General features: G+C 42.1%; 1 protein-coding gene across 1 annotated transcript in view; it reads right to left on the bottom strand.

Annotated features, from left to right (window-relative positions):
* LOC133618588 (receptor-type tyrosine-protein phosphatase N2-like) overlaps window positions 1-27,354 on the bottom strand; it is a 162,649-nt gene that overhangs the window by 112,964 nt on the left and 22,331 nt on the right. The window contains exons 8-11 of the mRNA XM_061979092.1: window positions 23,534-23,577; window positions 20,635-20,975; window positions 20,454-20,540; window positions 10,676-10,755 (exon numbers count right to left, since the gene is read on the bottom strand). Coding sequence (XP_061835076.1) covers window positions 10,676-10,755; window positions 20,454-20,540; window positions 20,635-20,975; window positions 23,534-23,577 — 552 coding nt within the window. The remainder of the gene's footprint in view (window positions 1-10,675; window positions 10,756-20,453; window positions 20,541-20,634; window positions 20,976-23,533; window positions 23,578-27,354) is intronic.

The following is a 27,354-nucleotide window of genomic DNA, read 5'->3' as shown; positions in this document are numbered from 1 at the left end:
CACTTACCATTAGTGGCTTAACAAAATATATTTATAAATGTCTAAATTTTTTTTACAATTAGTAATTATGCTGAATAAACCTGCTCATCGGTCTGAGGAATTTGGAATTTGTCTGGCATCCAGGCTTGTCACTCAACGCTGCCTTGTACACACATGCACGCAGCGAGCGCATGTGCATACACAAAAGCAGCCCAAGAGAAGCATCTAACAATTTGCAATCATTTTTGTTGTTATGATTGAATTTATATTCAAGGATAGCTAACGTTAATGGCTAAACTTTGCTAAATCACTTTCATTAGCTGAGAACACACAAAGCTAATGTGCGTAGACGTGTGTTACGTACAGGCATAGTTTACGTCATTACATACTAAAATGAGGCGGTATTTAGTGCTTAAAACACTCTGGAAATATAGCGTCGTCTAGAAATTCTGCTGAAGGTTGCAAACAGCTCCTTTTGAAGCAACTTCTGATGCAGGCATCAGTCAGTAGGTCATAACGATGCATACTGTACAGGTACATTTCTTCTCATCTTGACCAGGACACTAGCCATGTTTACATGGGCAAAATGCATTTACCGGTAATCTGATCATTCGGATTAGAATGTTACTGTGTACATGGACCCTGAAAAAATGTTTCTGATTATGACGTGCATTTTTATGCATCACACTTTAAATCGGAATACTTTACTCTGACATGCGCAGAACTTAACATAAACTAAAAGGTCTGTTATTGTTTGTGCTATAGCGCCATCTTTTGGATGAGTTCACTCACTGCAGGTGCTTAAGAAGCAGTCCACTTCTACTGTAAACAAATGGCTTTGTGCATTCTGCTTTGTCTGATGTTATCACGGTATTTATCATGTTTCCTTTCTGTTCACTATTTTTGTTTAACCTCTTTTCGAAATGTATTTGTTCTGTGCCTTTTACAGTATGTTGGGATAGGTATAAGTTGCTGCACGTCTTCATGTTACGACGTTCTATGTGTCTGAAGCTAGCAGTTAACACTAATTTAATATTAGTCGCTGTAATGTTGTGAATAAAACAGCTAGTTAAGATGACAACCGGATCACTCCTTTTATTGTTACATCGACACGTGACCCTTCATACTAGGGATGTCCCGATCCGATATTTGGATCGGATCGGCCGCCGATATTTGCCAAAAAATGCATATCGGCAAGGCATGGGAAATTTCTAGACGACGCTATATTTCCAGAGTGTTTTAAGCACTAAATACCGATCCAGATCCAGTTTTAAAAAAACTCCGGTCCGTGTTTTTCAACGCACCGATTTAAATAATACATTCCACTTTTCTGCTGCTCCCTAATTTCCATTCCGCATTTTCCAGCACACCTTCAACACATCCACAGGTCTGTGGATTCTCACGCAGTTGCTTTTAGCTGCTGGCATTACACGACAGGCTCTTCTCACTCTTTTCTGTGTCTCCCTCTCACAGACAGCAAGCGCACCTTCTTACACACGTCACATACTGTCACGTTATACCTCACATACGTATACGCCCTCTCCCAGCAGAGAGGTAGCAGCATGGCTAACGTTAGCTGTGATGCTAGCGCAGCCGTGTGACCAACGTTCCCTCTGCGCACTGCTCAAGCGTCCTCTGCGCATAGCAATTATATGCCACGCACAAAATAAATAAAAAAAATAAGCGCATAACAATTTTCGACACACGGACACGACAGAGAAAACAGTTTTCGTCATCATTGTTCAAATATTGTAATGTCTGTCGAGACGCCCACACCATCAAAATGCCGAGGCAAAAATTTCCAGATCAACACCGTATGAAAAAATTAGTGATTTTTTTAGTTGTGATTTCCTTCTCTGCATGAAAGTTTAAAAGTAGCATATATTAATGCAGTATGAAGAAGAATGTTTTAATGTAGACATGCAAGCCTTGAAAGAAAATTTTGAAAATCAAGACTACATTTCCTGCAAATGGGTGCATTTCTACCCTATATTTTAACTTTAGATTTATTCTCATATCAAACTCTTTTGGCTGTCTTTTTGACACTTACATCCGGCGCCCCCCTCCACACCCTGGATTATAAATAATATAAATAATTCAATGTGATTATCTTGTGTGATGACTGTATTATGATGATAGTATATATCTGATAGTATATATCTGTATCATGAATCAATTTAAGTGGACCCCGACTTAAACAAGTTGAAAAACTTATTTGAGTGTTACCATTTAGTGGTCAATTGTACGGAATATGTACTTCACTGTGCAACCTACTAATAAAAGTCTCAATCAATCAATCAAAACACATAGAATCATCATACTGCTGTGATTATATGCATCAAGTGTTCATTCAAGGCTAAGGCAAAATATCGAGATATATATCGTGTGTCGCAATATGGCCTTAGAATATCACAATATTAAAAAAAGGCCATATCGCCCAGCCCTAGTTTCAATGATGCCATTTCTGTTTGTCATGTATAATTTTGTCTATTTTGTGTTTATCCTTGAATAAACAGGTCAGTTTCTTGTTACCAACCATTGTGTATTATTCAAACTCCCCTAATTCAGCTGGCTAGTTGTTATCAAGAGTACTAAAACCCTTTTCAACATGATTCTGACAACTAAGTAGGCTAAATAACTTTAAACTTTAATACATGCTCGGATAGGCCAGTATCGGTCAGTATCGGTATCGGTCAGTATCGGTATCGGATCGGAAATGCAAAAACAATATCGGTATCGGATCGGAAGTGCAAAAACCTGGATCGGGACATCCCTACTTCATACCATACTTTTGTTTTTGCGAGTCTCGTTTTAAAGCAACAAACTCAACCGCATATAACGCTACTTCTGTACATGTTGAATAGGGTGAGACAGCAGCAAGACAATCACTTTATTTCAAAACTATTAAATTTAGTGCCACCTCGACCAACAATGTATATCTGACATCAAAGACATGCACAGTAAGGATAATTCCAACCTCAATATTGGAGAAGTGTTTTCATGTGCTTCAATTTGAATGACTATTGGCATAAACCACCCGCCTTGATCAGAATGAAATTTTGATCGGGTCAGAATATTCCGAATCGCATGTTTACACAAAGCATTTTTATTCCAGTTAGGCTTTTAATCCCATTTGTGTCCATGTGCACATAGCTAGTTACTCACGCAAGGAGAGGAAGAGGAGGTGAGAGCGTCAATAAGGAATCGAGTGAGCGCAGAATGAAATGCATGATTCTGACCTAAAGAGCTCAGTGATTACGTTTGGCATTTTAACGAGAATTTGGCTGCACTGAAGGTCAACCCGTCAGCGTGCACATCTATGTTAATCTACTCTGACCACACGTAAAGTGGAGGGGAGGAGTAAGGAGCCCCTTACCCCCACCCTCATCTAACCTTCCTACTCATCACCCTCCACAGCATCAGCACCACTTTGATAGATACAAACATGCAACATCTCCTTAAAAACGCTCAACACATTATTATTACTATTATTATCAGTAACATTACGATTGTCACAATTATTAACATGACTAATATTATTACAAATATCATCACAATTATTATTATCATTATTATAAATATTATTATTACTATCATTTTTAGCATTATCATAAATAATAATATGAACATTATTATTATCACCATAATATAATCATAATAAATGTGATTTTCATTACAAATATCATGATCATCATTATTATTTAAAATATAATTATCATAATTTTTACTCTCATTATTAGCATTATTTTTATAAATGTCATTGTTATTATCATAATTATTACTCTTAATATTAGCATTATTATTATAAATATCATTAACTTTACTAAAATCAAAATTATTATTACCATGATAGTATCTATTCTATTCTAATGTTCTACAAATATTATCTGTCATGATCTGGCAGCTCTGCTGCTGCCTGTCTGCTTTTTGTTGCAGTGCCTGGTTTCTGGATCACAGGGCAGAGCCACCTTTGCGCACACCTGATTCCCATTTCCACCTGACTACTTCAGCTGTCCAGTCTATTCACTCGGCACCAGTAGATTCCTTCCAGTCGTGTTCATGTCCTCTGCTTTGGCTCCACTCACGCTTCTCCTTTTCTGTGGCTCTGCCCCGGCGTTGCCTTGTAGTGTTACCGTCGAGGCTAAAATTATTCGCCCCCATTGTGAAATCAGACAAAACGCCTGATTTCTCTTTGGAAATGATAATGATAGACAAGTTATATATATAACATTTTTTTCCCCAAAATAACAAAGACAAAATGTCCACTAAGTTTGATTAGAATATTTTATTGCTACACTAAGTTGAAACAAAAAAGGGCAAAAATGAGACGTCCAAAATTATTAGTGTACCTTTTCTGAGCCACAACTGACAACAACCTCTTAGATAGTTTTTTACTAGGTCTCCTGAGAGATTTTGGCCCATTCTTTCATTGCTGGTCCAAATTGCATGGTTTCCGAGCATGAACATTTACCTTAAGCACCCGCCACAGATTCGTAATAGGATTGAGGTCTGGGCTCTGGTTGGGCCACTCCAAGACCCTGGTTTTGGTATCCTTCAGGAGCCGTTGGACCAATTTTGATGTGTGCTACGGGTCATTGTCTTGTTGGAAGACCCAGCAACGACCTCAGGATAGACTACTAGCAGATGTCTGCATATCATTCCTCAAAATTTCAACATAATTTTCTATTTTCATGAAACTATGCACCCAAACAAGGCTCCCCGTGCTTGAGGCTGCAAAACAGCACCACAGCATAATGCTCCTACCGCCATGTTTAACTGTGGGACCTGTGCTTTGGGTTGAAGTCCTCTCCCTTACTTCGCCAAACATACGCCACAACCATGTGCCCAAACAACTCTTTGAGTAAGGGGTTTCTTCTCGGACGACGGCCGTGAAACCCACCAAAATACAACTGTGTTCCTTGAAACATCAACTCTACAAAAGGCTAGGTCAGCAACAATCATCTTGGCAGCTGTCCGGGGGTTCTTGCTGATATTTCTGACGATTTTCCTCTCCAGAGTTCTTGAAATCTTGGGCTTACGACCACACCCAGGTTTGTTTCTTATGTAATTTTTCTCCTTGTACTTGCAATGACAACGTACAGGGGTTCTTGACACTGTGCAATGCTTGGAAATGGCAATACAACCTACCCATTTCTCCTGAGCCTCAACTATTTATTTCTGAGCTAGAGACTGGTTTCATTTGTCTTTGGTATGATAAGTAATTCCAGTAAAAAATAGTAAATAATAAGTAATTCCTCTCAATGTGCACAGGTGCCCTGTTCCTTGGATTCCTTTTATTCTGATTGAATGCGCAAGTGTTGTCAGGAAACTAATTGATGACACAAATGTGGTTTTGGAAACAAAAATGCATATGGGGGCTAATAATTTTGACCACCCCATTTTTCACTATATTTAATGTAAAGCAAGCCTTAAAATGTATTTCATATCCAAAATGTACTAAAATCTACTGAATAGCACTGGTGAATGTTTGATCATATCAAGTTTTATCAATGCTGCAAACATTGGGAAGAATTTTAGTAAAATATTCCATAATTCCTAAGGGGCTAATCATTTTGGCCTAGACTGTAACTGTTTCCTCTCCCTTCTATTTTCCACACCTTTTGTGTTCATCCTTAGTTATGTTTCCTCACTTCTTTTTGAGTGCACTTATTTTTATTATTTGTTTTCTGCGTGGGAGTTGGGGCCGATCGTGACATTACAATGATTACTATTATTCTAATTATTGTTATTACTACCATCCTTATCATCATCGTAATATTTTATCATGTATTTATTAATAAAGCATTTATATTTACATAATATGTATTTCATATTATTATTATTATTACTATTATCACAATTATTATTGCCATATCTATAATTATGATTTTTACGATTGTAAATATTATCATTACTATAATGAATATTAGTATTAACATTACTTTTTATTAATGTGTGGGATGATTTCAATGTTTTTTAGTAAACCACTTCCAGTCATACTTGCCAACCCTCCCGAATTTTCCGGGAGACTCACGACGGGACAACCATTCTCCTGAATTTCTCCCGATTTCCAGCCAGACAACAATATTGGGGGCGTGCCTTAAAGGCACTGCCTTTAGCGTCCTCTCTCACCTGAAAAGGAGACTATTACATATGTCTCCGTTATCCATAGGTTTATCTATAACCCATAAAGTAGGCAGGCACCGGGCTATTTCTCAGCGTGTGTTTATTCCAGCCGGCACGTTAATACACTGACACACAACATCCGGATTCCCATCATGCATTGCTTCAAAACTACGGCAAGTAGTAATGTCCAAAAACATAACAGAGACGAAGCAGAAGAACGAAGAAGAGACAGTCATGACCCGAGACAAAGATGGCTATTCTGATAGCTGCAAGCAACATCCCGTTCTCATTTTCAACAAATCCGTGAAGGATATGTTCCCGGATTCAGAGATCGCTCGCCAGTACTCAAATGGCAGAACAAAGGCTACTCAAATAGTGAAAGGTAAGTGTTATATATTTTTTTAAGTAAGCAGCAAGCACAGTACAGTTAGTAGAACAACTGTGTTTTCATTACTGTATACTGTACTATATATATAAGAAATACTTGAATTTCAGTGAATTCTAGCTATAAATATACTCCTCCCCCTTAACCTCGCCCCTTAACCCCGACCCCGCCCACCTCAACCCCCCCAATCTCCCGAATTCGGAGGTCTCAAGGTTGGCAAGTATGCTTACAGTGCTGTATATGCGCGCGCGCACACACACACACACACACACACACACACACACACACACACACACACACACACACAAAGAGAGAGAGACAGACACTTGCACTCGCTCTTCACTACATGCTATATAACAGTGCTTCTCAAATGTTTTCTGTTACGCCCCTCCCAGAAAGAAGAAAATATGTCACCCCCCCACTCTCCACCGTGACTATAAATAGTATAATTTGTCTATAAAACTGTTATAAATATACCTCTCCCACCATGGTTGCAGTGAAGCCAAGTGCTATATACGCTTCATCATATTCTGGTACGGCAAAAAAAGCATGTTCCCCGGGGTCACACGCACCCTCCCCCCTGTAATTGCACCGCGCCCCCCCAAGAGAGCTCGCCCCACTATTTGAGAAGAACTACTATATAACAAGATGCTGCTGCTCTGGATGGCACAAACACTCTGTGATGCATTCACTTGCTGCCATCATGTATTGAGTTATGTTATCTTTGTGAAAGCACAATTTGTGACACTGGCTGGCATGGGGTACCTAATCAAACGTCCTGTGAGTGGACATGAATCCCCCTTCTTAGGGTGAACTAACTAGTTTGCTCATGCGCGCGGGTGAGCAGGTTGTTCTGGTATCAGCAGGAGGTCCAAACCATCTTTCAGGTCAGAGTGGTTCCGTGCTAAAGAGCAGAAGTCAAGAGAACAGACGGCGTCAGGCAGAGGGCGCCTCAGCTGCTTTAAGTGCTAATTGAGCTGCTCGCTGTACTGACCCTGACCTCCGGCCTATTCTTGGGGGCCCGTTCTCACGGTCGTGACGCACCACTGGAAGTGGCCTACGGGGCCCCTCCCCCCTTCCCGCCCCCACTGCAACAATAAAGGTCAGCGCCAGGCTGCCCACCATCTTGACATCCACCCCCACCTTTGACAATGGCAAGGCCTCACAATGGCGGCCGCACGTGACACGAGCATTAGCTCCTTCGAATGCAACAGCACGTCTGCTCGGCCGTCTTGCATCACGGCAACCTCAGAGCCCCGGCGGGGGACAAAGGTCGCCATCGATCCGCTCATCTCATCCAGCATAAACACTGCTTCCTTTTTTTTTTACGTTTATCAAATATACCACACCCCACTCACATTTTATAGTTACTACAGAACAAATATCGTGACATATTAAATATAAGATGTATACACATTCTATAATAAATATTAATGTTTTACTTATTATCAAATAATGATTTTACACAGTAGCAAGAGGTCAACTTATATTAAAGAACAGTTTTACCTCTCAAAGTCTCAGATTTTCAAAAACTGTTTTTATGCATCAACTATGCATGTGTGTGTGTGTGTGTGTGTGTGTGTGTGTGTGTGTGTGTGTGTGTGTGTGTGTGTGTGTGTGTGTGTGTAATGAGAAGGGTGTTGATGAAGTGACAAATAACAAAAGGGAAAGATGTTTGCTATTAGTGAAGCTGACAGTCCGCAGACAGATGAAATATATAAACACTTTGATGCAGATTTGCTTCATGTGTGAACAATTATCATTTGCATTTAAATTCATTTGCACACATTTTACTTTGCAGCTGAAGTAAACACTCTTTTTCTTAAAGTGCCAACAAGTCAATTAGGAACAATTGTTAACAACATGCAGTATGTATGTGTGTGTGTGTGTGTGTGTGTGTGTGTGTGTGTGTGTGTGTATATATATATATACACATATATATATTAAGGTTGTACGGTATATCGGTACTAACAAAGTACCATGGTACTAATCAATTGGAAACGGTACTATATTACCTTTGAAAAATACCGGTACCGTTTATGCTACTGTGCAGCGGTGATTACGCATGATGTTGAGTGTGTCAAAACGCACACACCAAGGGCATTCAAGCAATAACATCGTGGAGAGGAAAAAAGACAAAATAAGGAAATTCTACTGGCTAATAAAGAGTGTGCATGAAGCGCATTATAGAGGTATTTGGGCTTCAAAACTAACGATAAAGGTAATGCTTTAAACAGGGAGGCACAGCGCTGCACAGAATTATCAATAAATATATATATATATAAATTAGGGCTGTCAAAGTTAACGCGATAATAATGTGTAAACGGTACATTTTTTTACGGCCAATTAACCCTTCCGTTTTGACCCTCCTGCCGTATCGTAGTGGGGGCAACTTATCTGCAGTTCATTTGCTATGGATGAGCCACAAGCAAGCATAAATGGACAAAAGACAGTCTACCTTATGGAAAATGAAGTTCTAAGCCATGGCAAGTTGTTCTCCTGACAAGAAAGGACTATTTTTCGCTATGAGAAGAAGAGACGTCCCTGCAGCCTGCTGCGCGTGTCGTTCTAGAGGCGGGTGGTGCTTCACTTCTGTGTTCAGATTACGGTTAATGTGTAGTGATAACATAACATTTAGATTGTTACTGTGACTGATTTTGTAAGTAAGATGACATAAAAGCTCAACAGAAATGAAAGACGATTGGCAGGATGTCGAAAGGAGACTTTTTTTTTAAATCGATCCGACATCAAAACCTATCAAGACACTTTCTCACACTTTTCCGGCTTCAAAATAAAAGCGCCACGCTATACATCCGGTGTAACTACGTTTAGGGTTTCTCCTTAATGTACGGGCTTCAAATTAGCCGCCTTACCTAACAAAATTAAGTAATATAATGTATTGTAGCGTCCAGAAGAAAACAAACAAAGTCTGACACTCTTTTTAGCTTTCATGACCAATTTTATGCTAACAACAGGCCCGATTCCAACAAGTATTTCCTCCATGCACACACTTCTGCCTCCGTGTTTTACTCCCAGACACAGAACACTTGTTCATTCTCCGTTTAAAGACCATGGGAAAAATGACCATCATAACACACTAACATACACATTAACACCAGCCATACGTACGGGGTTGTCTGGAGTGGAGGCAGCGTGTCCGTGCTGTGGACGTACTTTAATATATTCGAGATATACCCGCGCACAGCCATCTTCACAATTTAAAATGACACTGGCGGTTTTTAATGAGAGAAAGGCTCCCAGCAGCGCGAAGCAAGTGTGACACCAGGCTCTCTGCGGCTCGCTTTTCGTCACGGACATGGAATCTAAACAGAGTCTCTAAACACGAGTACAGTCGCCGATGACCCCAAAGTAGATGCTAAATTTGTTGCCAATCATTTTTATTAGAAAAAAGTGACTAAAAAGGATTGGAGGAATCTCTATTGCACAATAAACAGCAACAATTAAAAAATAGAACAAAACGATTATATGTAAGAAAAATATATATGCTAATACTTTACTTAACAATAACAGATTTTTTTTAAATGTGTATTCACATTCTTTTTAAATAATATATGCATCATAGCAAATCATGCGATGACGTCATATCGACCACGCCCCTAACAGCGCCGCCGCCAAAGGTATTTTGGCTATTTAGGGGAAACCCTGACATTAACAAACTTAAAATGTCTTACATTACGATCATGCTTTGCCAGAGATGTTTTGTTGTTCGGTGATATTTGCACCTAAAGAAATGCTGGTACATCAGTTTAGGAATATGAGGGCGGGTGGATTTTTCTGGCTGGCTGAAATATTGTGTAAATTATTTTATAACATGTTCTGGTCGAGTCCTCAATTACACAATGATTAGCAGGCTCAATATTAAAATGTTATTAATTAATAGAGAAGGTTTAAATATTGTCATGCAGCAATATGAAGCCCCCCCCCCCCCCCTGAAAAGTATATGTCTGGGGTACACTTATTAATGATGAAAAATTATACCTATTTGCGATTATTTTTGAGTTAACTATGAACAAAATGCAATTAATCGCAATTAAATATTGTAATCGTATGACAGCCCTAATATACATATATACACATATATATACATACATATATAGAACATGTTATTATATTATTAATATTTTGTACACTCACATGGTCACACACACACATGTGGAAACCTACCTGCCACGTGGACCACATCTGCTGTGCTGACGTTTTGACGGTTTGGACTCACTTTAAAGGTCACGGCCGGGCCCACCACCCTGAAACAACACACACACACATACACATTATGGGTGTTCTCATTCCTTCCAATACATTCATTATTATTTAACATACAGTCATTCCAATGAAAGATAAAACTGTTCGTTCCGCTGAGTCATCATGTTTAGCTTTAGCGAGAATGAGCAATCAGTTTGTTGCTGAAGGAGCACAAGAAGAACAAGAAGACATTTTGATGTTTTCCTCGAGCGTTGTGTTCCCGCCAAATAAATCAGGAGGCGGAGAGTGTGGGTGGTCGGGGTGGTGGGTGGGGGAATGAGCAGAGCCGCCCAATCAGTTTAACCTTTTGTATCTCTGCTGCGATTCCCTCTAAAGGCCCACAAGCGAGATGGATGTCCTCGTCCCTCCCAGCATGCATTGAGTGCTACTGTAAATATCAACTCAGTGTGATGACACAGCATGAATGAAGCGGATTCTCATAAATATGTTTCATGTTCTTTAAGATATACACAGCAGTTGTTTTATGTCCTATTAATGCATTTTAATTGTCTGCTTTGGACTTTTAAACCCTCAACTGATCCACACTCACTGTAATACTACTACTACTACTACTACGATTATACTACTACTATACTACAATTACTATACTACTTCCTACTACTACACAACTATCAGTCTACTACACTACTACTCTGATATTACTACTGTAGTACTATCCACTCGACGTCTATTGCACCGGTCGCCCAGACCCCCACATCTGCGGTCCCCTCCAAGGTTTCTCATTGTCATCGCATTGGGTTGAGTTTTTTTCTTGCCCTGAAGTGGGATCTGAGCCGAGGATGTCGTTGTGGCTTGTGCAGCCCTTTGAGACACTCATGATTTAGGGCTATATAAGTAAACATTGATTTGATTGAATGATTGATTGATACTATTATACAAATACTACTCTAATACTTTACTACTACAATACTACTATCATTCTACTATACAACTATTATACTACTACTATATTGCTACAGGTTGTAAATGGGCAGCAACTCTTGGCTGTGAAGGCGAATGAGGGCTGCAGCAAATGGAGACCCCCAATTGCCCAGGCTTTCCTTGCCACTGGATATGAGTCCTCGTTTTTCCAAGCAATGCATGGTGGCTGATGAGCAACAGCACATGCTTTTTCCTGGCATTATTAAGTCCTGCGGTTATTAAAAGTACTGCGGTGATCAAGAAGTGGCGAGGGGAGCAGGAATGTGAAATCTGGAAATTCCTAGTCACAAATCAGTATGTCTAGGCGGTGGATATATGATTCAGTCGTCTTGCTTAAGGTTTGGAGATGGTTGAGCATTGCGGCAGCTATATTCACACAGCAGCCCTCTTTGGAACCACTTTTCTTACTCTAAGTAGTTAGAAATTCTGTCTGGCTTACCACAGTCAACAGAACTACCATTTATGTGGTCAAAAACAAACGTAAACACTTAATCTTTGGAACTTGGAACATTCAAACTCTAATGGATAATAAGGACAGTAAAATACCAGAACAACACACAAATTGGCACCATACAATATCGACATTGCTTCCCTTGCTGAAACAAGGAGAGCAGATGAGAGACAAGTGAAAGACGTTCTTTTGGAAAGGCATGTCCAACCAGGAGAAGAGATCGCATGACGTAGGATTTGCCATCAGTATGTCACATTCCCCAGTCGGAGTTAATAAACGTCTCAACAAAAATCAGTCTATGACCGTCATCAGTTCTCCTACCCTGGATGCCGAAGAGCTTGTGAAGGAAAAGTTGTATTCGGATTTAGACTGTCCACTTTCAAAAGTCCCAGAGCAATGCAAGTTAGTGTTGCTTGGTGATTTCAATGCACGAATCGGAAGAAATCATGAAATGTGGGCTGCCCCCATCGTAAAAGAAGGTGTGGGAAAAATGAACTCAAATGGCTTGCTGCTTCCTACACTGTTATTGTTGCTCCTATTTTTCATGAGTTGAACTCAAAGATCTAAAACTTTTAATATAAACACAAAAGACCTATTCCTCTTAAATATTGTTCACAAATCTGTCTAAATCTGTATTAGTGAGCACTTGTTCTTTGCCAAGGTAATCCAACCCACCTCACAGGTGTGGCGTATCTAGATGCTGCTTAAACAACATTATTATTGCACAAGTGTGCCTTAGGCTGCACACGATAAAAGGCCACTTCGATATGTGCAGTTTTATCACATAGCACAATGCCACAGATGGCGCAAGTTTGAGGGAGCGTGCAGTTGGCATGCTGACTGCAGGAATGTCCACCAGAACTGTTGCCCTTCAATTGAATGTTCATTTCTCTACCATAAGCAGTGTTACGATCCGCTGCCCGGATCAGAGTTTGTTTATGTTTGTGTCACGTGTTTTCAGCACCTTGAGTTTAGTTTGTTTCTGTTGCCATGACGGCAGATTGTACGCACCTGCCTCTGGTTAGTGTTCGGGACGCGCACCTGTTGCCCGGGCGCTAATCAGAGGGCTATTTAGTCTTTGCTCTGGCCTCACTCGGTCTGGCTTCGTAGTTTGTTCTCACACAACTGATGACGACGATTATTTACTGTTTCTTAGCTACTAGTTCTCACGCTAGGCTCTTTTGGTTTGCTAGCTCCCACGCTAGCCCTTTTGTTTTGCCTTTTGTGCTACGTGCCTGTCTTTTTGTTTATTCATCATATGATTTATATTTAAAATAAATCATTTTTCCTAACTGCAAGCTGTGTCCGAAGCCGTCTGCATCCTTGGGAGAACCACACCCGCATCACGATGCGACCACGTCGTTACAGTACGAAGCCAGCACATAACAATTCTCCCGCGGCCGCCATTGAGGAGTTTGACGAAGGTACGTGGGAGGTGTTGCGAGCAATGGAAGCGGAAACTCTTCGCTATTCCCCCTCGGAGCGCCAGGACCTGATATGGGGTCCCAACGGAAAGCTGGTCCCAATCCACTCCGTTTGGCCCGAGGACATCGCCACACCCCCGCAGTACGGGACGCGTCAGCGAAGACGGAAGCCGGCCAGAAGGTCTTCTCCTCGCTGTCAAGACGCGCCGCTCCTGCAAACTCCTCCCCCGGACCGAAGCAAGCTACATGCAGCTCAAACTTCCCCTCCTCAGATGTTTGGCAACCCAATCGACCACTTTGCCAAACATTTCTCCGATTGGGCTGTCAGTCACATGGACAGCATCAACAATGACGTCATTTCATTGGCGCCCCCCGAAGAGGTAACTCCGCCCACTCCCGATGACATCATTGAGCAAAAAAATTGTTTTCCATCTTCTGCTTCATTCAGTCAGCCACCTCCAAATGACTTTTATTCCAAGATAAAACATTATCAGGACATTTTTATTAAGTGTAAGTCTAGTCAGTCACATTCTGATTTTCAGACTCCACCTCCAGTGAATTTGGTTCCGCCCCCAGTGACTATTGCTCCGCCCACTGCACATATTTTTTCCCCCTGTGCTCCCACCCAATCTCAAGTGAGGAGTGATAATAGTCAATTTGGACAATTTAAAGAAGAGTATACCCCCCTCCATACCTCCCCCCACCCACCCTTGAACACGGTTCCAAACCGCAAAGAGCGCGTCTGGTATCCGCGTCTTGAGGGGGGGGCTAGTACTGGGAACTGTGCTAGTGCGCTGGCACAACTTCGGCGTACTAAGCCGCAACCACCTGCACGGCCACCGCCACCAGTTTTTTGGCGTGCTAAGCGGCAACCTCCTGCACGGCCACCGCCACCAGTCTTTCGACGTGCTAAGCCGCAACCCCCTGCACGGCCACCGCCACCAGTTTTTCGGCGTGCTAAACCGCAACCCCCTGCACGGCCACCGCCACCAGTCTTTCGGCGTGCTAAACCGCAACCTCCTGCAAGGCCACCGCCACCAGTCTTTCGGCGTGCTAAACCGCAACCTCCTGCACGGCCACCGCCACCAGTCCTTCGTCCTGCTAAGCCACAACCGCCAGCTAGGCCACCTCCAGCTGCACCTCGGCTAGCACCTGTTCCTGCACCTCGGCTGACACACCAAGCTTCGTCTCCTGTACCTCCTCCACGCCAAGCTCCACAATGCCAAGTTCCTCGGCTGGTTCCCACACCAGCGCCGGCTCCAAGGCTGGTTCCCACACCAGCGCTGGCTCCAAGGCTGGTTCCCACACCAGCGCCGGCTCCAAGGCTGGTTCTCACACCAGCACCGACTCCAAGACCAACCCCTGTCCCGGCTCCAAGGCTGGTTCCCACACCAGCGCCGGCTCCAAGGCTGGTTCCCACACCAGCGCCGGCTCCAAGGCTGGTTCCCACACCAGCGCCGGCTCCACGGCTGGTACCCACACCAGCGCCGGCTCCACGGCTGGTACCCACACCAGCGCCGGCTCCACGGCTGGTACCCACACCAGCGCCGGCTCCACGGCTGGTACCCACACCAGCGCCGGCTCCACGGCTGGTACCCACACCAGCGCCGGCTCCACGGCTGGTACCAGAACCTGCACCTGCTCCACGGCTGGTACCAGAACCTGCACCTGCCTCCACGGCGACGACGTCTCCTCCTGCCTCCACGGCGACGTCGGCTCCTCCTGCCTCCACGGCGACGTCGGCTTCTCCTGCCTCCACGGCGACGTCGGCTCCTCCTGCTTCCACGGCGACGTCAGCTCCTCCTGCTTCCACGGCGACGTCGGCTCCTCCTGCTTCCACGGTGACGTCGGCTCCTCCTGTTTCCACGGCGACGTCTGCTCTCTCCTCGTCTTCGTCTCAGCGACCTCGAGTGGTCTGGCTGCGCAAGCGGCGCTCTCGGAGGTTTGTTTATGGACGCCAGTGGCGCAAACAGCAGCGACACCCGAGACGTAGTTGTAGAACTCTCCGGCTGCTGAACTTCTGGTGCCACTCACGCCCACCTTCTCGGCAGCCACGAATGTGGCCTTTCCGTGGTCGCCCGCCTTGCCTGCGGCAGCGGCGTTCCACTCGCCACCGCCACCTGACTCTTCCCCGGTGGATTCGGGGACACGTGGCCTGGCGACCCACCACCAAATCCTCCCTCCACCCTCCCTGGACTCTTGAACTGTTTCTTGTTTTTTGGGTTCTAGTTTTATTTCGTGTCAAGGGACATCTGGAATCTGTCCTTTAAGGGGGGGGTACTGTTACGATCCGCTGCCCGGATCAGAGTTTGTTTATGTTTGTGTCACGTGTTTTCAGCACCTTGAGTTTAGTTTGTTTCTGTTGCCATGACGGCAGATTGTACGCACCTGCCTCTGGTTAGTGTTCGGGACGCGCACCTGTTGCCCGGGCGCTAATCAGAGGGCTATTTAGTCTTTGCTCTGGCCTCACTCGGTCTGGCTTCGTAGTTTGTTCTCACACAACTGATGACGACGATTATTTACTGTTTCTTAGCTACTAGTTCTCACGCTAGGCTCTTTTGGTTTGCTAGCTCCCACGCTAGCCCTTTTGTTTTGCCTTTTGTGCTACGTGCATGTCTTTTTGTTTATTCATCATATGATTTATATTTAAAATAAATCATTTTTCCTACCTGCAAGCTGTGTCCGAAGCCGTCTGCATCCTTGGGAGAACCACACCCGCATCACGATGCGACCACGTCGTTACAAGCAGTCTCCAAAGACGTTTCAGAGAATTTGGCAGCACATCTAACCAGCCTCACAACCGCAGACCACATGAAACCACACCAGCCCAAGACCTCCACATCCAGCAGGTGCTCCATGATCGTCTGAGACAAGCCACCCAGACAGCTGCTGCAACAATTGGTTTGCATAACCAAATAATTTCTGCATAACTGTGAGAAACCGTCTCAGGGAAGCTCATCTGTATGCTCAATATGGTCTCGACCTGACTGCAGTTCCTCGTCCTTTGATGGCATCTGGCACGTTGAAGAGGTGTTCTTTTCACGGATGAATCCGGATTTTCACTGTTCAGGGAAGGTGGCAGACAGTGTGTGTGGCATCATCTGGGAGAGCGGTTTGCTGATGTCAACGTTGTGAATAGAGTGGCCCATGGTGTGGGTGGGGTTATGGTATGGGCAGGCGTGTGTTGTAGACAACGAACGCAAGTGCGTTTTATTGATGGCATTTTGAATGCACACAGATATCGTGACGAGATCCTGAGCTTAATTGTTGTGACATTCACCCGAAACCCTCACCTCATGTTGCAGCAAGACAATGCACTGCCCCATGTTTCAAGGATCTGTACACAATTCCTGGAAGCTGAAAATATCCTACTTCTTGCATGGCCAGCATACTCACCTGACATGTCACCCATTGAGCATGTTTGGGATGCTGTGAATCGGCGTATATGACAGGGTGTCCCAGTTCCGGCCAATATCCAGCAACTTCGCACAGCCCTTGAAGAGGAGTGGACCAACATTCCACAGGCCACAATCAACAACCTAATCAACTTTATGCAAAGGAGACGCGTTGGACTGCGTGGGGCAAATGGTGGTCACATCAGATACTGACTGCTTTTCTGACTCCCCCAGCTGCATGATAGCTTCAGTATTGTCTACAGCAGGGGTGCCCAATAAGTCGATCGGGAGCTACCGGTCGATGGCGGAGGGTGAGTCAGTCAATCGCCAGCCAGGCATTAAAAAAATAGACCTAAAATTAGCAATCATCAATCTTCATTAATGTAGACAACTGGGAAAATCTAGCTACAGATTACACAGTCTGCAGGTGTTTGGTTGCTTTAGGTACCCGTCATTACAAAGAAAGTATACGCTAGGACGCCATCAGGAAAAGAGGAAAGAAAGGCGCGTAAAAGCAGAAGCAGCTCCTTTCTTCCATTAGGAAGTACTGAATGCCCAGTCTGCCAAAGGACTTGCAAAATGAGGGCTGGCCTTGTGAGACACCTACGATTGCACAAATAGGGGAAAAAAATCAAATTCGACTCGAATGATACCAGATGACAATACTACTACTATACTGCTAATATAGTACTAAATACTACTAATATAATATTATACTACTACATACTCTTACTAGACTACTATCATTCTACTATACTACTATAATACCACTACTATAGAACTATACTAATATACTACTACATACTATTACTTTATTACTACTATACTCCTATCATTCTACTATATTACTATGTTACTAATGCTACTGTACTAATATACTACTACTAACATTCTACTATACTAATATAATACTACATACTATTCTTTACTACTACTACTATACTACCATAATACTACTACTGTACCATCATTATACTACTACTTTATTAATACTTAACTACTACTATCATACGACTCTTTTACTATAATACTAGTAAAACTCTATCACTACACCACTTTACTACTACTACTACTACTACTACTACTACTACTACTATAATGTTGCTACTACTACTATACTAGGAAACTATTATTATTATATTACTAGTACCACCACTACAATAATACTTTACTACTACTATCAATCTAATATACTAATTGTATACTACTACTATACTGCTAATAAATATACTATATTACTACTACTACTTTACTAATACTATACTACAGTATAATACTATACTACTACTGATACTACTATTATTATAATACTGTTATTCGCCTATTATTATACTACTTTACTACTACTATAAAGAATTATGTGAATGATGATAAATATGTTTCTAAGGCAAAAGACAAAAATAGTTCAGCAAAACACGAACAGAAAACAAACATGTTTTATTATTATGTGTAAAATAATCAACATTTTAATTTTAAACCTATTGAATTCTAATGACATGCAGTTTGCATGTTAAATTGGTTTTAGCATGATGAAGACAATTAAATATTGGCGTTTTACCGCAGCCTTAATTTTTTTCTGCATGTGGCCAGTTTGTTTGGACTCAACACACTCTCACTCCATCAGACACACAATCTGATCAGATGCCATACAAGAGCTGCATAACGCTTCCTTTTATAGATGTTACAGTCAACTTACATTGTGTCTCAATGGGACATGCATCCACATGACTGCATCAAAACATGTTTTTTTTGTTTTTGTTTTTTTAAATCAAACACATCTTTAAATGAGTTGCAAGCTATCACCTGTCCATGGAAACAACCAGTCGCTACGAGGTTGCTTCATTAAGATTGATTATTAACATACACTGTAAATAAGTAGTATGTCATGTGTACCCTGCATGGTAGACAGTACATAAAGTACACCCCACAGGAAGTAAGCGAGTGGGAAAACATGAAAATAAGGTGAGTATTATTTGTGCTGGTAGCGATGTGCCACAAGCATCCATCACGTGTACACTGTCATTCATCACGTGCACGCTGTCATTCATCAGCCAGCTGAGGCCGTGATGACGAGAGGAAATCACTCATGTCGACTTGATCGATGGCATCCGATTGTACGCCACCTTCAACCTCGTAAATAATATCCAGATTTCCCTTTTTTTGCTCTTATAGGACAAATAAAAAAATACGCAAATCACATTTGCGTATTTTTAACAGTCCAGTCTGCCTGCCTTCATCCTCATCATCCTCACATTCGCCTATATCAGCCCACTCTCCCCCCCTGGTGGAGACTCTTGACATGACCCCCTCCGGCCCCCCAACCCTGGCAGACGTTACATCACCGCAACTCTCATCTATGCTCACTAACCGACAGTTATACAGCAGATGCCATTATTTGGGGCCTGGCTTTGGTTAAAGGCCAACCATGTCTACACAGTAGCCCCTCCCCAACACGTCAAGTTATCCATCAATTTGTAGGTAAAAAGAGAATAATCAAATGCTTAGGAAATTGTCTCACAATAAGCAAATGACACATTATCAGTATTTTCATATATTATTCACTGTTACACGTGGCCCACTGAAGGCAGCCATAACTGCAATGTGGCCCTCAATGACAGAGTTTGACACCTCTAGTAAGGCATTTGATACTTTCAATTTTAAATCTTTTCAAACAAATTAAATAAATATGGCTTTTTAAAATGGCTACATAGATATATTTGTGAAATAGAACAATATGTTTCTAGTAATCAAAATAATTCTAAAACCCTGTACAATAGAGCTAAATTAGGTTGTCAAAAAAAAAAAAAAAAAATTTGGAAAATATTTAATGTGAACATGTATCATATGTCTATTTAAAATGTATAATTATATGCGTTTTTATCAATTGATTTACCTATATTTAAAAATATATATATTAAATAGTTGAGCATATTTGACCTGCACTGAACTGAAGGGGTTTTGGTGTGTTTAATGACAACTAAAATAAAGAAAAGTGAATAATATTGAAAACGCTTTGCACCCTTTAATTTTTCTTTATGTGGTCAAGTTTGGACACGCCCACATTACGACTTTTATGCTATTTCAGTCTTGAATAACATTTAGAAAACTCTTCTCCAGGTGGAATGAATGTTCCGGAAAACAATCAGCAGCATTGTACACTTGGGAGCAGGGTGGTAAAAGAAGCAAAGCATGCTAAATCAAGACCACAGCTTCTTGGGGAGCTTTTGTCTCTCATTGAAGACAGAGGTGATGACAAATTGTCAAAGTGGCTCCCCCTGCTGGGCACACACACACAAAAATACCCCTGGTCCTAACACCACCACATACATACTCCCTCCGGCATCTTGGGCTGGCTTTCTCCACCTTTTATTCAGACCAGCCAAAAACAAAAGAACAGTGGAGGCCACCCAGTGATGACATACAGCAGCAGTGAGGCTGGGTGGTCACATGATGTTTGTGGGTGTGTGCGATCAGGCAGTAATACGTACGAAAGCTCAGCAAAGTCGGTCATTTGGATTCTGGCCATGTGAGCCAGGATCTCCATCATGTGCAGACCTTCATCGGTCTGCAGGCCGCTGATGATGTCGACGATGAAGATGAAAGAGAAAGAACAGTGTTCATTACGTGACATCATCTGGTCGTCCTAAGGTGACAACAGGAAGTACTCACTCCGTGTCAGTGATGACGTAGCCAAAGATGTCATCCGCCTTCTTTCTGTCTGCGTTGACATCCAGCTGGAGCTCAGGGACGCTCAGCATCTTCTTATGCGCCGCCTCATACTTCAGCGCCGCAAGGGGCGGGGCCACCTCCTTGACCCAGCCCGACACCTCCGACACCTCCTCCACGGATTGGGTGGTGTCCTTCTTCTCCACCGCTACGCCCACCTCGCGGGTGCGGCTCTGGACGTTCTCGAGCCCCGCCCTTCTCTGCGGCCTAGGAGGAGGCGGGGCCGTGAAGGGACTTTGGTCCAAGTAGGCCAGAAGTTTGCTGAACACGTTTGGACTCTCATCCTGGAAGACAAAGTACAAACTGGTTAGGACTGTCATTAACTACATATTTTCAGAATCAAATCTAATTTGTTAGATATTTTAGTCAGTGTATGTTTTGATCATTGATATTTTTGTTTCCATCCATCCATCCATTTTCTACCGCTTATTCACTTTGGGGTCGCGGGGGGCGCTGGAGCCTACCTCAGCTACAATCGGGCGGAAGGCGAGGTACACCCTGGACAAGTCACCACCTCATCGCAGGGCCAACACAGATAGACAGACAACATTCACACTCACATTCACACACTAGGGCCAATTTAGTGTTGCCAATCAACCTATCCCCAGGTGCATGTCTTTGGAGGTGGGAGGAAGCCGGAGTACACGAATGGTAATTGAAAAAAAACAAAAAACAATTGGTTTATTTGGATTTTATTTAGGAAACGAAAAAACACAGTTTTCTTACCAATGTCGAAGAGCAAGAACAAGATTAAAAAAACAGTTTAGATTTTCATTTAAATCTTTTTTTATGACAAGATCACAAAAAGTGATCAATATGTTTTTTATATATAAAAACAGGATAAAATACCACACATTTTTACCTACAGGGAAATCTGCAGTCTTGCCTTTAAATAGCAACTTCCAGTTCTGGTGTAGGAATATAAAAAAACATCTGTTCTTGGTCCGTGTTTTTGTTTGTTTCGGCTGACTGTGGTGATTTTTATTTTTGTTATATGATCAAAAAGAATGCTTTTTTCTTCAGTTGTTGTTTTTTGTAACTCAAATAACTTAAATAAACCAACATTTATGTATGTTCCAACAAGCATATTTTGTTTTGTTTACTTATTATTATTATTTTAATAAAATACAATTGTATTTCTTTCTTCCTCTTATGTTTTGCACTGATTAAATTAAGATATCTTAATTGTTTTAATCAAGTCTATATACTGTATTTGTTCTCTCTAAAAAAAAAACCAATAAGATTTAAGTAAAAAAAAAAAAAATTTATAAATTTTTGTTTTTCAATTCCATTTATAAAATAAAAATTTAACTGACCAATTTTGTCCATAGTCAACTTATTGTAGATCCCCACAAATAAACATATTTCTTTTGCAACTTCTTCTACCTCAAAAAGGCTAAAACACTCTCATAAGTAAATATAAAGTTCCATCTATCTATCTATCTATCTAAACGCGGTAGATATTGGATAGTTTAGTGATCTCGATAGGTAAGTACGTACAGTAGGTAGGTGGGGAAGGTAGGTATGTATGGTATGTACAGTAGGTAGGTAGGTAAGTAGGTACAGTAGGTTGGTAGGTATAGTAGGTAGATAGGTAGGTCCGGTAAATAGGTAAGTAAGTAGGTTCAGTAGGTAGGTAGGTGCATAGATACATTAGAAAGGTAGGTGCATAGGTAAAGTAGGTAGATAGGTAAGTAGGTGGGTATGGTAGGTACGTAGGTAGGTCGGTACAATAGGTATAGTAGGTAGGTACCGCAGGTACAGTAGGTAGGAAGGTACAGTAAGTTAGTAGGTACAGTGGGTAGGTAGATGGGTACTGTAGCTACACTGGGTAGGTAGGTAAGTATGTAGGAAGGCACAGTAGGTATGGTAGGTAGGAAGGTACAGTAGGTTAGTAAGTACAGTGGGTAGGTAGGTGGGTACGGTAGCTACAGTGGGTAGGTAGGTAAGTATGTAGGAAGGCACAGTAGGTACGGTAGGTAGATGGGTGAGTACGGTAGTTACAGTAGCTAGGTGGGTACAGTAGCTATGTGGGCACAGTAGGTATGTACGTAGGTGGGTACGATAGTAACAGTAGGTAGGAAAGTAGCTATGTGCAGTAAGTAGGTAGGCAGGTATATTAGGTAGATATAATATATAATACGTAGGTACAGCTGGTAGGTACGGTAGGTAGGTAGGAAGGAAACTAAAGTAGGTAGGTAGGTACAGTAGGTAGGTTAAAAAATAGGTACAGTAGTTATGTAGGTAGGTAAGTACATACAATATGTAGGTATGTACAGTATTACCGTAGGTAGAGAAATTCCCTAGTCTTCATACCAATTTCGTTCCAATTAAGTCAGTGTAAGTCGAATTTAGTGTAAGTTTAAAAGTGGGAACTTATACCTAAATTATATAAAATATCACTTTCATTTTTTTGATGCACTGCCGTCAGTCATGTGCTTTACGCTTGGGAGACATTATGAAGGTAAAAGGTTCATTGAAAAACAAAAGTGATGTCCTCTTTCAATGTAGCGATCTTGTAGTATGTATTCTTCAGCCGCTGTCTGTAATCTTCTGCGGGACGCATGTAACTCGTTCTACTTTTTTTGTACAGTATTAATCATTTAGGAACTTGCATACTGCACATAACCATGGAACCTCGTAACAAGTAGTTTAATGAAACAGGATGTACAAGTTAGTGCAGATAAAAAAAAGACGGTTGCCTTAATCATTTAATTATATATGAATGATGACTAATAATTCATTATTTGGATGCTCTGTGTGTCTTGGACACAATTGCCAAGACTCCCCTGAATATTTATCACAAATTAAATTATGAATGAATATAAAAAGGGGATCTCACCTTGTCCTCCATGTTGTTGTTGTTGTCAGTCAGTGAGTGGACTTCTGTTTGGGAAAAAAAATCATTTAGGTCTTGTGTTCATCATTAAAACCAATGTTCAAGAATCTAATTACTTTTTAGCCTTTCCCCATAGGAACACAATGTAGATAAATAATCAGTTCCAGGGTTAAACTGTGGTCACCCTAGAACAGTGGTTCTTAACCTTGTTTGAGATACCGAACCCCACCAGCTTCATATGCGCATTCACCGAACCCTTCTTTAGTGAAAAATAAAATGTTTTTTTTTTTCAAATTCAAGACAAAGTTATGTTTTTTTACTGGTTTACAAAATGAACCGTGCATCAACATCACCTTGTTCAAAGAAAAAAACAAACACAGTGCATTAACTCTCAACAAATTACACACATGCAAATCAGTCTGACTTCTGCTGTTGCCGTATCCATAAAGCCGATAGGGAGAAGTTTTTATTTACACGATGAGTCGGGTGTGTTTTGACCTTCGCAGCGGAGGCTCCGTCGAACCCCTGAGGCCGACTCACCGAACGCCTAGGGTTCGATCGAACCCAGGTTAAGAACCACTGCCCTAGAAGCTTTATTAAGTGTGCATACAATTTTAAGTCACATTTTAACATTCTGAACTGTCATTCAAGTGTAAAAAGGGGCTACAAGTTTTATTAGTACCGTAGTCTTGTTTGGTATGCCAGTATCAACATAGTATACCGGTACTAACAAATTAAAAAAGATACTATTCTGATTTTGGAGAAAAAAAACCATAAGATCTGCCCAAAACATTTGGCCTTACTTGCTAACATTAGCTTATAACTAAAGATGGATATAACTTTGTTTTTCCAACAACTGTAATGAAGAAAGTATGAGGGACAGTACTAAGAAGAAGTGGATGATAGTCATTGAATTAAAGAAAGAAATCATCAAAAACATGACCGAGTGAGGTAGTCGATTTGACAAAGCAGTACAAGCGTATCTCTGCTAGTCTGAAACAGAATTAGTCCAATGCCAGCCAAATATGTTAAAATAATATCGGCCGACATTTATCCATGAAAATATGGAGAAGCTGCTGATGGTGTGTTTGAGAGAAAAGCAGCTGGAGGGAGATACAATAAAAGCCCACTCTCCAAGGTAAATGATGTACATTATTATTATTGTAGTTGTTTGTATTACATTTTATTTTATTGTTTTCATATAATATTCCTTATCTATCCATCGATCCATTTTCTACTGCTTGTCCCTCTTGGGGTCGCGGGGGTGCTGGAGCCTATCCCAGCTGCATTTAGACTTTTTTTTTTTTTTTTTTTTTTTAAAGGCATGTTACTGTGCTGTTTTGGAAGGGGCTAATCACAAATTATGATTTCAATTCATTACAGAGGAATGCTGTAGCTCTGACAGAGTGACCATCAGGTTCTTGGTCACCTCCCTGACTCGGGCCCTTCTCTACTGATCGCTCAATTTAGACGGCAGGCCAGCTATAGGAAGAGTCCAGGTGGTTCTAAACTTTTTCCATTTATGGATGATGGAGGCCACTGTGCTCATTGGGACCTTTAAGGAAGCAGATATTTTTCTGTACCCTAATCCAGATTTGTGCCTCAAGACAATTCTGTCTCGGAGGTCTACAGTCAATTCCTTTGACATTATTGTTGTTTTATGCTCACTGTCAAGTGTGGAACTTTATACATAGACAGGTGTGTGCCTTTCCAAATCATGTCCAACCAACTGAATTTACCACAGGTGGACTCCAATTAAGCTGTAAGAAGATCTCGAGGATGATCAGTTGGAACAGGATGCACCTAATCTCACTTTTGAGCTTCATGGTAAAGACTGAATACTTATTGTGTGAATGTCTCAAGGCATCTATTTATTATTATTCTTCTATAGTGTTTTTTGTTCGCCTGTAACTCTAGGGCTGCGAATCTTTGGGTGTCCCACGATTCGATTCAATATCGATTCTTGGGGTCACGATTCGATTCAAAATCGATTTTTTTTTTTTCGATTCAACGCGATTCTCGATTCAAAAACGATATTTTCCCGATTCAAAACGATTCTCTATTCATTCAATACATAGGATTTCAGCAGAATCTACCCCAGTCTGCTGACATGCAAGCAGAGTATTAGATTTTTGTAAAAAGCTTTTATAATTGTAAAGGACAATGCTTTATCAACTGATTGCAATATTGTACATTTGTTTTAACTATTAAATGAACCAAAAATATGACTTATTTTATCTTTGTGAAAATATTGGACACAGTGTGTTGTCAAGCTTATGAGATGTGATGCAAGTGTAAGCCACTGTGACACTATTGTTCTTTTTTTTTTGTCAATGAGGGATTTTTAATCACTGCTATGTTGAAATGGTTACTAATATTGATACTGTTGTTGATAATATTCATTTTTGTTTCACTACTTTTGGTTTGTTCTGTGTCGCGTTTGTGTCTCCTCTCAATTGCTCTGTTTATTGCAGTTCTGAGTGTTGCTGGGTCGGGTTTGGTTTTGGAATTGGATTGCATTGCTATGGTATTGTTGTGTATTGTTTTGTTGGATTAATTAAAAAAAGAAGAAGAAAAAAAAGGAAAAAAAAGAAAAAAAGAATAGATTCTGAATCGCACAACGTGAGAATCGCGATTTGAATTCGAATCAATTTTTTCCCACACCCCTATGTAACTCCCTTGATTTTTACGTCACAAATAGTGCAGCGAGTGTAATCTGTATCAGCGTCACATTTGGAAAAGACGAGCCACACTTTTTTTCTCCTCTCTGAGCTGCCATATTATCGTGGTAGAGGAGTTTGCGTGTCCCAATGATCCTAGGAGCTATGTTGTCCGGGGGCTTCCATGCCCCCTGGTAGGGTCTCCCAAGACAAACAGGTCCTAGGTGAGGGATCAGACAAAGAGCAGCTCAAAGACTTCTATGGAAATGCAAAAACCGAGACTCCGATTTCCCTCGCCCGGACACGGGTCACCTGGGCCCCCCTCTGGAGCCAGGCCCGGAGTTGGGGCACGATGGCGAGCGCCTGGTGGCCGGGCCTGTCCCCATGGGGCCCGGCCGGGCACAGGCCGAAGAAGCAACGTGGGTCCCCCCTCCAATGGGCTCACCACTGATGGGAGGGGCCATAGAGGTCGGGTGCGTTGTGAGCTGGGCGACAGCCGAAGGTAGGGCACTTGGCGGTTCGATCCTTGGCTACAGAAGCTAGCTCTTGGGACGTGGAATGTCACCTCGCTGGGGGGGGGAAGGAGCCTGAGCTAGTGCGCGAGGTGGAGAAGTTCCAGCTGGATATAGTCGGACTCACTTCGACGCAAAGCAAGGGCTCTGGAACCAGTTCTCTCGCGAGGGGCTGGACTCTCTTCCACACTGGCGTTGCACGCAGTGAGAGGCGACAGGCTGGGGTAGCAATTCTTGTTGCCCCCCGGCTAAAAGCCTGCACGTTGGAGTTCAACCCAGTGGACGAGAGGGTAGCTTCCCTCCGCCTTCGGGTGGGGGGACGGGTCCTGACTGTTTGTGCTTACGCACCAAACAGAAGTTCAGAGTACCCACCATTTTTGGATACACTCGAGGGAGTACTGGAAAGTGCTCCCCCGGGTGATTCCCTTGTCCTACTGGGGGACTTCAACGCTCATGTTGGTAACGACAGTGAAACCTGGAGAGGCGTGATTGGGAAGAATGGCCGCCCGGATCTGAACCCGAGTGGTGTTTTGTTATTGGACTTTTGTGCTAGTCACAGATTGTCCATAACAAACACCATGTTCAAACATATGCGCACTTGGCACCAGGACACTCGAGGCCGCAGTTCCATGATTGACTTTGTAGTTGTGTC

Source organism: Nerophis lumbriciformis, linkage group LG19 (assembly GCF_033978685.3).
Source record: "Nerophis lumbriciformis linkage group LG19, RoL_Nlum_v2.1, whole genome shotgun sequence".
Lineage (NCBI taxonomy): Eukaryota > Metazoa > Chordata > Actinopteri > Syngnathiformes > Syngnathidae > Nerophis > Nerophis lumbriciformis.
The sequence above is the reverse complement of the archived record's forward strand: the minus strand, read 5'-3'. Positions and strand labels throughout refer to the sequence as shown.